The 16,313-nt window shown below is 41.5% G+C and overlaps 1 protein-coding gene across 1 annotated transcript; it reads left to right on the forward strand.

Moving 5' to 3' along the window:
* Positions 1-6,053, forward strand: LOC108842566 (methionine S-methyltransferase). Its single transcript, XM_018615521.2, has 12 exons — positions 1-307; positions 812-1,005; positions 1,156-1,362; positions 1,466-1,561; positions 1,704-1,892; positions 1,967-2,155; positions 2,252-2,488; positions 2,645-2,779; positions 3,623-3,940; positions 4,024-4,203; positions 4,499-5,434; positions 5,521-6,053. The coding sequence occupies exons 1-12, from the start codon at positions 85-87 to the stop codon at positions 5,815-5,817; spliced, it is 3,201 nt and encodes a 1,066-aa protein (XP_018471023.1). The 5' UTR covers positions 1-84; the 3' UTR covers positions 5,818-6,053.
* Positions 6,054-16,313: the final 10,260 nt, after the last annotated feature.

The raw sequence follows: 16,313 nt of genomic DNA on the forward strand, positions 1-16,313 counted from the left end.
CCTTATAACTATTGATACATTGATAGCGAAAGAGAGTCACACAGACACACACAAAAAAAGAATCCACTTTTCCTCTTCATCTCAATGGCAGGCGTAACAGTGGACGAGTTCCTGAATCGGTGCCAAGAATCGGGCGACGCGGCTTATGGCGCCTTGCGATCGGTGTTGGAACGGCTGGAGGATCCGAATACTCGATCCAAAGCTCGGATCTTCTTGTCGGACCTCTACAAACGCGTCGGATCCTCCGATACATGTCTCCAAAAGTACCACTTCCATATCCAGGACATCGTCCTCGATCAATACGAAGGTATGCATGTATCTTCCCTTCAGATCCGATTTGATTTGATGATTGTTGACTCTATGATCTGGATTCGTTTGGTTGATTTTCCCAGAAAATTGGGATTAAATGTCGAATCTGCGATTGTATCGTCAACTAGTTGACAAACACGTCGATGAATAGGATTTTAAAAGATTATATATATAGTTTTAGGTTTTCGATGCCGTTTGTCGTTTTCCTTTGGATTTCATTTTAGTGCGACACACAGTTTTACTCTTACTGTTCTTTTTTTTCTTTTTCCTATTTTAGCCATCGGTCAAATCTATCCAAAACTAGTATCATATAGCCCAAAAGCGCAAACAAGCTGATTTTTTGAATTCAATACCTTTTGTGCAACACCATTTCAGGCTTACGCTTGATATAGAACTTGACACTACATGATATATGTTAAAATACATTTATACATACCAATCACATTTTTACAAAAATGTTTGCAATAACACCAACTAATATATGTTCCTCTGTTATCTGCAGGTTTTCAGTCTAGGAAAAAGTTAACTATGATGGTCATTCCTAGCATCTTTGTTCCGGAGGACTGGTCATTCACGTTTTATGAAGGACTTAATAGACATCCTGACACCGTCTTCAAGGATAAGACTATCTCTGAACTCGGCTGTGGGAATGGATGGATATCAATTGCCATTGCTGCTAAGTGGTTGCCTACAAAGGTATGAGAACTGTCTGGGGTAGTTTTGCCATTTTCTTCTTACTATTGTTATTTATTTTCAGTTTACATCTTTCCCCTTATCATTGACCCTGAAATTGCATCAAGCTAGTTTTGGTCCTTTACAGTAAGCATATATGTGTGTTTCTTGCAGGTGTACGGGCTTGATATTAATCCTAGAGCTGTGAAAATTTCTTGGATAAATTTGTACCTCAACGCTCTTGATGATAATGGCCTACCAGTCTATGATGACGAGAAGAAAACTTTACTGGACAGGGTCGAGTTCTATGAATCTGATTTGCTTAGTTATTGTAGAGATAATAAAATTCAGCTCGAGAGAATTGTAGGATGCATACCTCAGGTATTTTTATCTATTTAACTTATCTGTAGGCGTTTATACTTATAATAAAGTCTGACGTTTTCCTTTTATTTGTGTTTCCTTTTGTCTTATGTTCTTGCGACAGATTCTTAATCCAAACCCGGAAGCAATGTCTAAGATGATAGAAGAAAATGCAAGTGAAGAATTTCTTCATTCGCTGAGTAACTATTGTGCCCTTCAGGTAAGGGAAACTTTTTATAGAAAAATTCACTCTGCACTTGTCCCTAGAATGTAATGAAAGCTAGCACCCACCCAGAGGCTAGAGCTCTTCTTGTTTAATCCATTTTCATCTTAAATTGTTGATGAGTTTCATCCATTTTCAGGGTTTCGTTGAGGATCAGTTTGGTCTAGGTCTGATTGCCAGAGCAGTTGAAGAAGGAATATCTGTCATCAAACCTGCAGGAATTATGATATTCAACATGGGTGGTCGTCCTGGGCAAGGTGTCTGTAGACGCTTGTTTGAGAGGCGTGGAGTCCGTGTCACGCAGATATGGCAGACCAAAATACTTCAAGTAAGAATTTTACTTCTGAAAGTATGAAAAGATCATGCTCCTCCACAATGGCCACTTGACACGTGATTTCACAGGCTGCAGATACGGATATCTCGGCATTAGTTGAAATTGAGAGGAGCAGCCCTCATCGTTTCGAGTTTTTTATGGGACTTTCCGGAGACCAACCAATTTGTGCTCGAACTGCATGGGCCTACGGGAAGGCTGGTGGACGAATCTCACATGCTTTATCGGTTTACAGTTGCCAGCTTCGCCAACCAAATCAGGTGGGTAGATAATAGCATTTTGTTTAGTTATTGGATTTATCTTACTATTTAGTATAAACAACAAAGGAATGAAATAGTTCGTTTCTTGCTTGACAGGTTAAGATAATCTTTGATTTCTTGAAAAATGGATTTCAAGAAATCAGCAGTTCACTGGATTTATCTTTTGAAGATGAAGCCGTTGCTGATGAGAAAATTCCATTCCTAGCCTATCTTGCTAGTGTTTTGAAAAACAGCTCCTATTTCCCCTTTGAACCTCCAGCTGGCAGCAAAAGATTCTGCAGCTTAATTGCAGGATTTATGAGGACATACCACCGTATTCCAATTAAGCAAGATGTAAGACTATTCTCTCTTTATGTTTTTATTACTGATTTCTTACAGTTCCAGAAAAAATGAAAAGGAAATTTTAAACTTCTGAACTCATCAAATGTGATGAATCTTCCATGGGAAGCATCTAACATTTCTGAGTCTGATTTTTTTCTTTTTTGCAAGAACATTGTCGTGTTTCCATCAAGGGCTGTTGCAATCGAGAGTGCATTCCGGTTATTCTCCCCTAGACTTGCAATTGTTGATGAGCATTTAACTCGACAACTTCCAAGGAGCTGGCTAACTTCTTTAGCCATTCAGGTAAAATTGTATTTCTGCATCTGTTACTTTTACTTAGTTTTGAGAAGAAACGATGGCTAGGAATGCATTTTGTATTAATGTAAGCCCTTATTCTCAGTGGCGATGCTGTGTAAGCAGTCGCCTTGTGTTATGAGTGGGTATATCATCCTAGCTAGATGTGGACATACAAAATTGTTACTGAAATAGGAGAAAATTAGTAAGTCTTAAAAGAATATAATAATCAATTATTGAATACAGAAGTGAGGAACTGAGAGAAGGATTTAGTAGTTTGACAGCAAAAGGCGTAGTAAGAGAAAGATTCTGTGTCGGGTTCTATATAGACACCAAGATAAGAGGGAGCCTAGAATCAACGATTTGAATCACACAATCGAGTCAGCTCATGTCACATGAGTGATTCATATTGCATGCTACATTCTTACTAATAAAAGAGAAACTGATGAGTGCCTAGGACTGGCAAATAACATATGTAGTCAGAAAAAATACAACAGTTTACAAATATCCAAACGAATGATTCACTCCCGAGGACTGGAGAGTTATATCTATAAGTCAGGTGCAAAAGTACCTTGATTACCAGGATTTGCTTTGATTCCATATGAGAGTAGGATATAATGCTTACGACCCCTGCTGTAAGAAATAATATTATTTGGTTCGTAGTCTCTCCTAATGTTGAACCACTTCGTAAATTTTAATAGTTGAAATTTCTGCATTAAGACATCATTTTACCTGATGTCTCTGAATTTATTGAGCGTCTCTCTGAGTTACTATGTTTGAAGATAAGTGTGTTATTAATGGGTGCTTTCTGTTTTTGATGTGCTTAACCTATAATTTATTAATCAACTGTAGGATACTAGCGTGGAGGCATCAGATGATCAAGTCACAGTCATCGAGTCCCCGCACCAATCTGATCTGATGATAGAACTAATTAAGAAACTAAAGCCACAGGTGGTGGTTACTGGACTGGCCCAATTTGAGGTCATTACCAGTTCATCATTCTTGCATCTGTTGGATGTGACCAAAGAAATTGGATGTCGACTTTTCTTGGATATATCTGATCACTTTGAGTTGTCTAGCCTCCCTGCATCTAATGGAGTACTTAAATATCTCGCTCAAAATCAACTACCGTCTCACGCTGCAATTATCTGTGGTCTGGTAAAGAATAAGGTAAGGTTTTCCTCCGGCCTCATCATCTGCTGACGAGTATGCATTCTGTTCTAAATTATCTAACCAAGTCATTCATTCTGCAGGTTTATTCAGATTTAGAAGTAGCCTTTGTCATTTCAGAAGTTGATGACATTTCCAAGGCATTGTCTAAAACTGTAGAAGTATTGGAAGGTCATACTGCTCTTATCAGTCAATACTATTATGGTTGCCTTTTCCATGAGCTTCTGGCTTTCCAGCTCGCTGATCGCCATGCCCCAGCTGAGGTGTGTTGTCCTAACTTATGCGCTATATTCTTTTTCAAAGCTAGCTCGGCCCAATTACTGTGATGACTTGCTTAGTAGTATTTGCATAAAATGGGGGCAAACCGGTATACTGGATTAAATCTTGACACTTTTTAGTGGTTTGTTGTCGTGACACCCTAAAACTTACAATCCTGCACCCATAGGAATAAGAAGAAAACAAAAGGATTGGGCTCGTTTATGGAATAAAGTTAAACCGATATGTCAATCAAAAGTGTTGGAACTTGTCTTCTTAGTTTCTCTAATGTGTTGCTTGCAGAGGGAAAGTGAGAAGGCAAAGTCTGAGGAGATCATTGGATTTTCAAGCTCAGCCGTTTCTGTTCTGAAAGATTCGGAGCTCTCAGTCACTGAGAGTGGCGACACTTCTCTAATCCACATGGATGTGGACCAAAGTTTCTTGCCAGTTCCACGTTCTGTTAAGGCTGCAATCTTTGAAAGTTTTGTGAGGCAGAACGTATCTGAAGCGGAAGTTGATGTCAACCCAAGTATCAAGCAGTTCGTGACGAGTAATTATGGGTTTCCTACAAAAAGCAGCACAGGCTTTGTATATGCTGACGGATCACAAGCACTGTTCAATAAACTGGTCGTTTGCTGCGCTCAAGAAGGTGGAACGCTCTGTTTACCTGCTGGGACAAATGGGAAATACGTTGCTGCTGCCAAGTTCTTGAAAGCTAACGTTGTGAATATCCCTACTGAGTCTAGCGACGGCTTTAAGCTGACGAAAACCACTCTAACGAAAGCACTAGAGTCCGTGAAGAAACCATGGGTTTATATATCTGGACCAACAGTCAGCCCAACAGGATTGGTGTACAGCAACGAGGAGATGGGTGTATTATTGTCTACTTGTGCTAAATTTGGAGCAAAGGTCATCATCGACACTTCCTTCTCGGGATTAGAATACAGTTCAACTACCTGGGATTTGAAGGAAGCTATGGATGCATCCTTGTCGGTTTCCCTGCTTGGATGTCTCTCTTTGAATATGCTCAGTGGAGCAATGAAACTCGGGTTTCTAGTTTTGGATCAGTCTCTGGTTGATGCCTTCCATACCCTCCCAGGGCTGAGCAAACCACACAGCACTGTGAAGTATGCCGCTAAGAAAATGTTGGCTCTGAAAGAAGAGAAAGCAAGTGACTTTTTGGATGCCGTTTCTGAAACCATAAAGACGTTGCAAGGCAGATCCAAGCGCTTGAAAGAGGTACTACAGTACACTCCCCTTTTGCAATTAAAGCTCAGATATGAAAATGTATTTTTATTGCCATTATTTACCCTTTTTATAAACAGGTACTAGAGAAGTCTGGTTGGGAGGTTATCGAACCAGCAGGCGGAATCTCAATGGTGGCAAAGCCGAAAGCTTATCTCAACAAAAGTGTAAAGGTGAAAGGAGGAGAGGGACAAGTGGAGCTAAATGATTCAAATATGAGGGACGTGTTTCTCAGCCATACAGGTGTTTGCTTGAACAGTGGTTCCTGGACTGGAATACCAGGTTACTGCCGCTTTGCATTTGCACTGGAGGACAGTGAGTTTGAGAAGGCTATTGAATCGATCGCTCAATTTAAAACCGTCCTCCTCGGCAACTGAAACTAAAGACGCATTACTGTGTTTCTGGTTTTTGCCAGTAAATGTGGGAATGGAACTTCAGTCGCTCGCTCTTCTTTTGCGTTTCCTTTGTTTCTAATACTTTGCGTTGGTCGGTTTTCCTTTTCGAAAGGTTACTTTTCATGCTAATAAAAGGATTCGTGGACTTTGATCTCCAACAGTTATCATATTGACTTCGGTCCTCATCTATGCGAATAAAGGATTTGTTTTTTAGTACCTTTTAAAAAAAAAAAACTTTTCAAACATGTTTCAAAGCGGCCAATGTACTGAAACAAGCAACATCCCTTGAACGTACCAAGGGACATAACAGAAGAGAGAGAGAGAGAGAGACAAGACTCCGAGAAAGCGATTTGCCTTGAACATTTGAAAGAGGGAGAAACCCTGTAGCAGATTGTGCTGTATTTCCTCTAGAAGTTTACAAGTAAAAATGGAACCACTTTTTACAGGAGCAACTTTATTAATGAATTCCATAGCAAAAGCTCCTGTCATGATGAATCCTGCAATGTATTGGTGATGGGTATATAAAGCAGCTTGAGTCGTAAAATCTTGCTGCAATGTATTGGTGATGGGTATATAAAGCAGCTTGAGTCGTAAAATCTTGCGCTATGAACTTATAAGCAGGTAAAGAGTACATATGTTGAGCTACCAAGGAAGTAATAACTCCTAAGGAGGCTAGAGCAAGAGTGTTTTATAAGCCTCACAACTAAGAAAGCATAGATAGAATCGTGAGATCACAGCTCAGCACCACCTCCTTTGCAAAGCCGTTAGGAGCATGTGTCAGTCCCTCACGTGTAGATGGTGTTTATTCTTTTTTCCTATCCAAATTCTTCTTACATGGCTTCTAGAAGACGCATCCCTCCTCCCGTAAACTGTGTCACTTAACCGGGTTATGTGATAGAGTATAGAACACTCTGTATGAAACAACTCCTTCGTATTGAATATCAAAGATAGAAATGGATAGCTTTGTAGTGAGACTTTGAGCTACACTCTCATGACGAGTTTAACTCTCAGTCTACGATCTCATAGCGATCGTAATGTACAGACTCATGACGTCTATCACAAACAATACAAAGCATAAAGGACTCGAACGACTAACAGACTCTATTTATAGTACTCTGCTTCTGTAACAACCATAACAGCAAAGACTCTAAATGAAATAGAAGTTTCTCAACTCTTCCTTCTCAACTCTTCAACACTCCTCTTCTATCACTTCCTTCCCTCTCTTCTTTCGGTAATACACATTCTTGAGTCTATCAATACTCCCCCCAACGAAATCCAGCTTGCCCTCAAGCTGGTAAGAAGGAAAATACATCCTAAACTCATCCAATAACATCCAAGAATCCTCAAGAGATGACTTTCCCTGCCAATGAACTAGTAGCTCCAGAGCACCCTTATGATCATAACGCTTATCCAAGATGTTCTCAGGTTCCAACGCTTCTTCTGCTGCTGTAATGCTCCCCGGTGGAAGAACATTACTCTGATCTTGCGGACCCAAAGCCAACTTCAATTGTGATACATGAAAGACAGGATGAATACGAGCCGTGTCAGGAAGCTGTAACTTGTAAGCAATTGAACCAATCCTCTCAACCACCCTGTAAGGACCAAAGAACTTAGCAGCAAGCTTTTGGCAAAACCGTTTAATGACTGTCTTCTGCCTATAAGGTTGTAGCTTCAAGTAAACCATATCTCCAATCATAAACTCTACATCCCTTCTTGATTTATCAGCCTGCTCCTTCATAATCTCTTGAGCACGTAACAAATTATGTTTCAACTCGTCCAACATCTCATCACGTTCCTTCAAAGCCAAGTCCAATTCATAATTTGCAGTAGACCCCGGTTCAAAACGCAGGAGTGAGGGAGGATCTCTACCATACAGCACTTTGAACGGAGTTGTTTGAATAGACTTATGATAAGTGGTGTTGTACCATAACTCTGCCCAAGCCAAATATGCGTGCCAAGAACGTGGGTGAGATGAACTGAAACAGCGCAGGTAAGTCTCCAAACAACGGTTTAACACCTCAGACTGACCATCTGTTTGAGGGTGAAAAGCCGTGCTATACTTCAGTGTGGTACCTGCGAGACGAAAAACTTTTGTCCAGAAAGAACTCAAAAAAATTATGTCTCTGTCTGATACAATACTCTTTGGGAACCCGTGAAGTTTGACCACCTCTGTAACGAACTTTTTAGCAACATCAAGAGCAGTAAACGGATGCTTGAGTCCCACGAAATGTGCAAACTTACTCAGACGATCGATCACAACCAGAATCACATTAAATCCATTCGACGTCGGAAGTCCTTCAATAAAATCCATTGTCACATCATCCCACACTCTCTCTGGGATAGGTAATGGTTGTAGCAATCCTGCAGGTGACAGTGTCGAATGTTTATGAGCTTGACACACCCCACACGAAGCTACATATTGCTGTATCTGTTTGAACATCCCCTTCCAACAGAAAGACCCTTGTACACGCTTCACTGTCTTTAAAACACCCGAGTGACCTCCCACTTTACCATCATGAGCTTCTTGTAGAATTAAACTGATGAAACGTGATGTCCTTGGTATGACCAACCGATGTTTATTCCACAACTTCCCATCTACAAGCTGATACTTTTTTGATTGTAAGGCTCCTGATTTCAACTTCGAGATCGTCTCCTGCAATTTCTGATCTTCGCTGATTTCCTTAAACAGATCTTCCCATTGCAGAACTGACGGAACTGTCAGTGCCAGTAGTAAGGAAGAGACTGACATACATCTTGATAACCCATCAGCTGCTTTATTTTCCGGTCCTGGCTTGTAAAATATTTCAAAATCGAACCCCAAGATCTTCGTTAACCATTTTTGGTATTCAAGATTCACCTCCTTTTGCTCTAACAGAAACTTTAGACTGCGTTGATCGGTATGTACATGAAACTTGCGGCCTAATAAGTAATGTTTCCATTTGCGGATAGCCATTACAATAGCCATCAACTCCCTTTCGTAAGCTGGTTTCTGTTGTTCACGTGGTGTTAACGCGTGACTGAAAAATGCTATAGGGCGTTTATCCTGCATCAGAACTGCTCCCAAACCAAACCCCGAAGCATCTGACTCTACTACAAATGTCTTCTCAAAATCCGGTAAAGCTAGCACTGGTGCATGAACCATAGCATATTTCAAATCATCAAATGCTGACTGTGCTTCCATCGACCAAAAGAACTGGTCTTTCTTTAGTAGATTTGTTAACGCGCGAGCTATTGTCCCATAATCTCGTACAAATTTTCTGTAGTAACCAGTGAGCCCAAGGAATCCTCGAAGTTGCTTGACTGTTTTCGGTTCTGGCCACTCATTCATTGCTGCTATCTTTGCAGAATCTGTAGCAACGCCATTAGCTGATATCATGTGGCCCAAGTACTCAACCGTCTCCACTCCAAATGTACACTTCTTCTGGTTAGCAAACAAGCTCTGTTCTCGAAGGACTTGTAGTACTTGTCGGAGATGATCTTCATGAGTCTCATAGTCACCGCTGTAGATCAATATATCGTCGAAAAACACCAACACAAACTGACGCAGAAAGGGTTTGAACACTTGATTCATCAGTGCTTGAAATGTTGCCGGTGTGTTAGTTAAACCGAAGGGCATGACGAGAAACTCGTAGTGTCCTTCAACTGTTCTGAAAGCAGTCTTGTGAATGTCTGCTTCAGCCATCCTGATCTGATGATAACCTGATCGTAAGTCAAGTTTTGAGAACACAGACGCGCCATGAAGCTCGTCCAATAACTGATCGATGACCGGAATGGGATATTTGTCCAAGATCGTAGACCTATTGAGTGACCTGTAATCAACGCAGAAGCGAAGAGAACCGTCTTTCTTCTTGACAAGTAAAACAGGGCTCGAAAATGGGCTTGTACTGGGATGGATTATCCCTGTAGCAAGCATATCGTTCACCATCTGTATAGCTATTTTACTAGCATGTGGGTACCTATAAGGTCGAACAAATACTGCTGTAACTCCTGGCTTTAAGATGATTGCGTGTTCCTTCCCTCTGATTGGTGGTAATGAAGTCGGGACTGCAAATACATCAGCAAATTCTTGGAGTAGCAGTGGGAATTTTGGTGAATTTTCTGGAGTCGACGATGTAGCAGTAGCGTTAGCAAGAAGCACTTCCCTTCCTGTCTTGCTAACACTAAAGACCGGCATCAATGACTTGAAGGAGAATTTTGTGCAATGTAGGGACTTCTCCCCTATCAAAGTCACGCGATTCCCTTCATAGGTGAACGAAAGGACCTGCTCCTTCCAATCCACTTCGCACAAACCTAATGTTTCAAGCCATTGAATGCCAAGTATCACATCGACGTTTCCCAGTTCTAGAGAGATGAAGTCACTTGTGAAGTTGGTTTGGTTTAATTGGAATGTGACTGCTTTGCAAATTCCCAAAGCATTGACAGTCACTCCATTACCCAACAACACGTCCAAGCTACTTTCTGCAGAAACTTTCAAGTGTAGCTTGTCCACAACTTCAGGTGAAATGAAGTTGTGAGATGCTCCGCTATCGAGCATGACTATCACCTCTGTGCCGCATATATAGCCCCTCATCTTAGTCGTCTTAGGGATTCAATGCCCAAATAGGAGTTAAGTGACAATGTGTGTAGAACTTGTTGTTGTTGCATGTAGTCACTTTCCTCTTCTTCAAACTGGTTAACAACCTCAAGCTCTAAACCATTGATAACTGTCAAAACTCGTAATTGTCTGTTTGGGCAGATCATATTATGCGCTGGATTCCAAGGTGCCTTGCATCGGAAACAGATCTTGTCCTTCCTCATCTGATCAAGTTCTGCATCTGAACACTGCAACCTTGGGCGTAGATTGGCTTTTTGTTGATTGTTGTTCTCTTTATTGCTCAATGCTAACGCCTTTGTGTTGTCTCCACTTGGTTTGGTGTAACTGTTGTTGGAGCGGACTGAAGATGACTGTCTACCATAACCTCTTTGCGACTCAGAACTGTTCGCTGAGCTCACAACTTTGCAGAAAGTTGTGCTCTGCATCTTCAAAACAGCTAGCTTGTGGTCAGTTAAGCTTACCGGTTCCTTCAGTCTGATGACTTCTTTCATTTCCGACTTGAGACCATTAAAGAATACTTTGATTAAGTTCTTCTCATCGATTCCTGTCACCTGATTCCTTAATGCCTCAAACTCGTGTACATACTCATCAATCTCTCCTTCTTGCTGTATACGAAAGAGTCTGGCTGCTGGATCATTGTCAATGGGGCCTCCGAATCTGTCAAGCATACGCTGAGTGAACTGCTCCCAACTAACAAACGGATCACTGATCACTTCTCCATTGAACCACTGCAGCACTGGACCTTCCAAACTCAAAGAAACCAAGTGTAACTTCTCCTCTTCGTTGTAGTTACCGAACCTGAAAAATCTCTCAACACGCGAGATCCAATCGAATGGCAATGGACCAGAGAACACAGGCATTTCAATCTTACGCAGCATCTTATCACGATTCGCAAGAGTATGATTGATTCCCCGATAACCTAACTGATTAGGAGATATTTCCGATTCAGGAATCGTTATCGGTACCTGAGGATGCGGCGGTTGTGATGCCGATGCGATCTCTTTTCCCGGTCTTTGATTGAAAATAGCTGATTCCTCCAATCGAGTCAGAACATCGGTGATATGAGTCATCTGCTTCTCCAAAGTTACAAATCGTACAGTAGAATCAGTCGCTATCTCTGCGATCCTCTTTTCCACGGAATCTACTTTCGTCGCCATCGTATCGAGCTTCATCGTCGTCGATCGATCGTTCCGAGCTAGCTTATCGTAGTTGATCTTCGCTACTTCGATCTTTTTTTGAATCTGTTGTAGATCCACCGATCTCGACGTCTCAGCGTTCGTCACCTTCTCTCTATCGCCTCCGTTACGTGTTTCCACCATCGTTCTCCTTCGCGGTGGTTCCGATCAAGTTTCGCCGCACCAATGATAGAGTATAGAACACTCTGTATGAAACAACTCCTTCGTATTGAATATCAAAGATAGAAATGGATAGCTTTGTAGTGAGACTTTGAGCTACACTCTCATGACGAGTTTAACTCTCAGTCTACGATCTCATAGCGATCGTAATGTACAGACTCATGACGTCTATCACAAACAATACAAAGCATAAAGGACTCGAACGACTAACAGACTCTATTTATAGTACTCTGCTTCTGTAACAACCATAACAGCAAAGACTCTAAATGAAATAGAAGTTTCTCAACTCTTCCTTCTCAACTCTTCAACACTCCTCTTCTATCACTTCCTTCCCTCTCTTCTTTCGGTAATACACATTCTTGAGTCTATCAATACTCCCCCCAACGAAATCCAGCTTGCCCTCAAGCTGGTAAGAAGGAAAATACATCCTAAACTCATCCAATAACATCCAAGAATCCTCAAGAGATGACTTTCCCTGCCAATGAACTAGTAGCTCCAGAGCACCCTTATGATCATAACGCTTATCCAAGATGTTCTCAGGTTCCAACGCTTCTTCTGCTGCTGTAATGCTCCCCGGTGGAAGAACATTACTCTGATATTGCGGACCCAAAGCCAACTTCAATTGTGATACATGAAAGACAGGATGAATACGAGCCGTGTCAGGAAGCTGTAACTTGTAAGCAATTGAACCAATCCTCTCAACCACCCTGTAAGGACCAAAGAACTTAGCAGCAAGCTTTTGGCAAAACCGTTTAATGACTGTCTTCTGCCTATAAGGTTGTAGCTTCAAGTAAACCATATCTCCAATCATAAACTCTACATCCCTTCTTGATTTATCAGCCTGCTCCTTCATAATCTCTTGAGCACGTAACAAATTATGTTTCAACTCGTCCAACATCTCATCACGTTCCTTCAAAGCCAAGTCCAATTCATAATTTGCAGTAGACCCCGGTTCAAAATGCAGGAGTGAGGGAGGATCTCTACCATACAGCACTTTGAACGGAGTTGTTTGAATAGACTTATGATAAGTGGTGTTGTACCATAACTCTGCCCAAGCCAAATATGCGTGCCAAGAACGTGGGTGAGATGAACTGAAACAGCGCAGGTAAGTCTCCAAACAACGGTTTAACACCTCAGACTGACCATCTGTTTGAGGGTGAAAAGCCGTGCTATACTTCAGTGTGGTACCTGCGAGACGAAAAACTTTTGTCCAGAAAGAACTCAAAAAAATTATGTCTCTGTCTGATACAATACTCTTTGGGAACCCGTGAAGTTTGACCACCTCTGTAACGAACTTTTTAGCAACATCAAGAGCAGTAAACGGATGCTTGAGTCCCACGAAATGTGCAAACTTACTCAGACGATCGATCACAACCAGAATCACATTAAATCCATTCGACGTCGGAAGTCCTTCAATAAAATCCATTGTCACATCATCCCACACTCTCTCTGGGATAGGTAATGGTTGTAGCAATCCTGCAGGTGACAGTGTCGAATGTTTATGAGCTTGACACACCCCACACGAAGCTACATATTGCTGTATCTGTTTGAACATCCCCTTCCAACAGAAAGACCCTTGTACACGCTTCACTGTCTTTAAAACACCCGAGTGACCTCCCACTTTACCATCATGAGCTTCTTGTAGAATTAAACTGATGAAACGTGATGTCCTTGGTATGACCAACCGATGTTTATTCCACAACTTCCCATCTACAAGCTGATACTTTTTTGATTATAAGGCTCCTGATTTCAACTTCGAGATCGTCTCCTGCAATTTCTGATCTTCGCTGATTCCTTAAACAGATCTTCCCATTGCAGAACTGGCGGAACTGTCAGTGCCAGTAGTAAGGAAGAGGACTGACATACATCTTGATAACCCATCAGCTGCTTTATTTTCCGGTCCTGGCTTGTAAAATATTTCAAAATCGAACCCCAAGATCTTCGTTAACCATTTTTGGTATTCAAGATTCACCTCCTTTTGCTCTAACAGAAACTTTAGACTGCGTTGATCGGTATGTACATGAAACTTGCGGCCTAATAAGTAATGTTTCCATTTGCGGATAGCCATTACAATAGCCATCAACTCCCTTTCGTAAGCTGGTTTCTGTTGTTCACGTGGTGTTAACGCGTGACTGAAAAATGCTATAGGGCGTTTATCCTGCATCAGAACTGCTCCCAAACCAAACCCCGAAGCATCTGACTCTACTACAAATGTCTTCTCAAAATCCGGTAAAGCTAGCACTGGTGCATGAACCATAGCATATTTCAAATCATCAAATGCTGACTGTGCTTCCATCGACCAAAAGAACTGGTCTTTCTTTAGTAGATTTGTTAACGCGCGAGCTATTGTCCCATAATCTCGTACAAATTTTCTGTAGTAACCAGTGAGCCCAAGGAATCCTCGAAGTTGCTTGACTGTTTTCGGTTCTGGCCACTCATTCATTGCTGCTATCTTTGCAGAATCTGTAGCAACGCCATTAGCTGATATCATGTGGCCCAAGTACTCAACCGTCTCCACTCCAAATGTACACTTCTTCTGGTTAGCAAACAAGCTCTGTTCTCGAAGGACTTGTAGTACTTGTCGGAGATGATCTTCATGAGTCTCATAGTCACCGCTGTAGATCAATATATCGTCGAAAAACACCAACACAAACTGACGCAGAAAGGGTTTGAACACTTGATTCATCAGTGCTTGAAATGTTTTGCCGGTGTGTTAGTTAAACCGAAGGGCATGACGAGAAACTCATAGTGTCCTTCAACTGTTCTGAAAGCAGTCTTGTGAATGTCTGCTTCAGCCATCCTGATCTGATGATAACCTGATCGTAAGTCAAGCGGAGAAGATGACTGTCTACCATAACCTCTTTGCGACTCAGAACTGTTCGCTGAGCTCACAACTTTGCAGAAAGTTGTGCTCTGCATCTTCAAAACAGCTAGCTTGTGGTCAGTTAAGCTTACTGGTTCCTTCAGTCTGATGACTTCTTTCATTTCCGACTTGAGACCATTAAAGAATACTTTGATTAAGTTCTTCTCATCGATTCCTGTCACCAGATTCCTTAATGCCTCAAACTCGTGTACATACTCATCAATCTCTCCTTCTTGCTGTATACGAAAGAGTCTGGCTGCTGGATCATTGTCAATGGGGCCTCCGAATCTGTCAAGCATACGCTGAGTGAACTGCTCCCAACTAACAAACGGATCACTGATCACTTCTCCATTGAACCACTGCAGCACTGGACCTTCCAAACTCAAAGAAACCAAGTGTAACTTCTCCTCTTCGTTGTAGTTACCGAACCTGAAAAATCTCTCAACACGCGAGATCCAATCGAATGGCAATGGACCAGAGAACACATGCATTTCAATCTTACGCAGCATCTTATCACGATTCGCAAGAGTATGATTGATTCCCCGATAACCTAACTGATTAGGAGATATTTCCGATTCAGGAATCGTTATCGGTACCTGAGGATGCGGCGGTTGTGATGCCGATGCGATCTCTTTTCCCGGTCTTTGATTGAAAATAGCTGATTCCTCCAATCGAGTCAGAACATCGGTGATATGAGTCATCTGCTTCTCCAAAGTTACAAATCGTACAGTAGAATCAGTCGCTATCTCTGCGATCCTCTTTTCCACCGAATCTACTTTCGTCGCCATCGTATCGAGCTTCATCGTCGTCGATCGATCGTTCCGAGCTAGCTTATCGTAGTTGATCTTCGCTACTTCGATCTTTTTTTGAATCTGTTGTAGATCCACCGATCTCGACGTCTCAGCGCTCGTCACCTTCTCTCTATCGCCTCCGTTACGTGTTTCCATCATCGTTCTCCTTCGCGGTGGTTCCGATCAAGTTTCGCCGCACCAATGATAGAGTATAGAACACTCTGTATGAAACAACTCCTTCGTATTGAATATCAAAGATAGAAATGGATAGCTTTGTAGTGAGACTTTGAGCTACACTCTCATGACGAGTTTAACTCTCAGTCTACGATCTCATAGCGATCGTAATGTACAGACTCATGACGTCTATCACAAACAATACAAAGCATAAAGGACTCGAACGACTAACAGACTCTATTTATAGTACTCTGCTTCTGTAACAACCATAACAGCAAAGACTCTAAATGAAATAGAAGTTTCTCAACTCTTCCTTCTTAACTCTTCAACACTCCTCTTCTATCACTTCCTTCCCTCTCTTCTTTCGGTAATACACATTCTTGAGTCTATCATTATGTCAAGCTTGGGCTCTTGCCTTCTCCTTCCTACGGTACGTGTAAGAACCGAAGGATGCAGAGCCTCGTACATAACAATAATAAAGTCCAGTTAAGCCTGATAAGATAAGCAAACACATACTTTTGTACACTCGAGAAGAAAAGGTATTATTCAAAAACACTCACTCTCTTCAAATCAAATTTTTCTTAAATCATCTTGTGTTTATTTGATTATTAAGACAAGCAATACTCAATCTTGTTATCAAAATCTACAAACCAATATATTATGTCAAGTGTAGGCTCTCAATGTTTATGAAGAATGTGTGA

The sequence above is a fragment of the Raphanus sativus genome, chromosome 2 (assembly GCF_000801105.2).
Source record: "Raphanus sativus cultivar WK10039 chromosome 2, ASM80110v3, whole genome shotgun sequence".
In the NCBI taxonomy this organism is placed as follows: domain Eukaryota; kingdom Viridiplantae; phylum Streptophyta; class Magnoliopsida; order Brassicales; family Brassicaceae; genus Raphanus; species Raphanus sativus.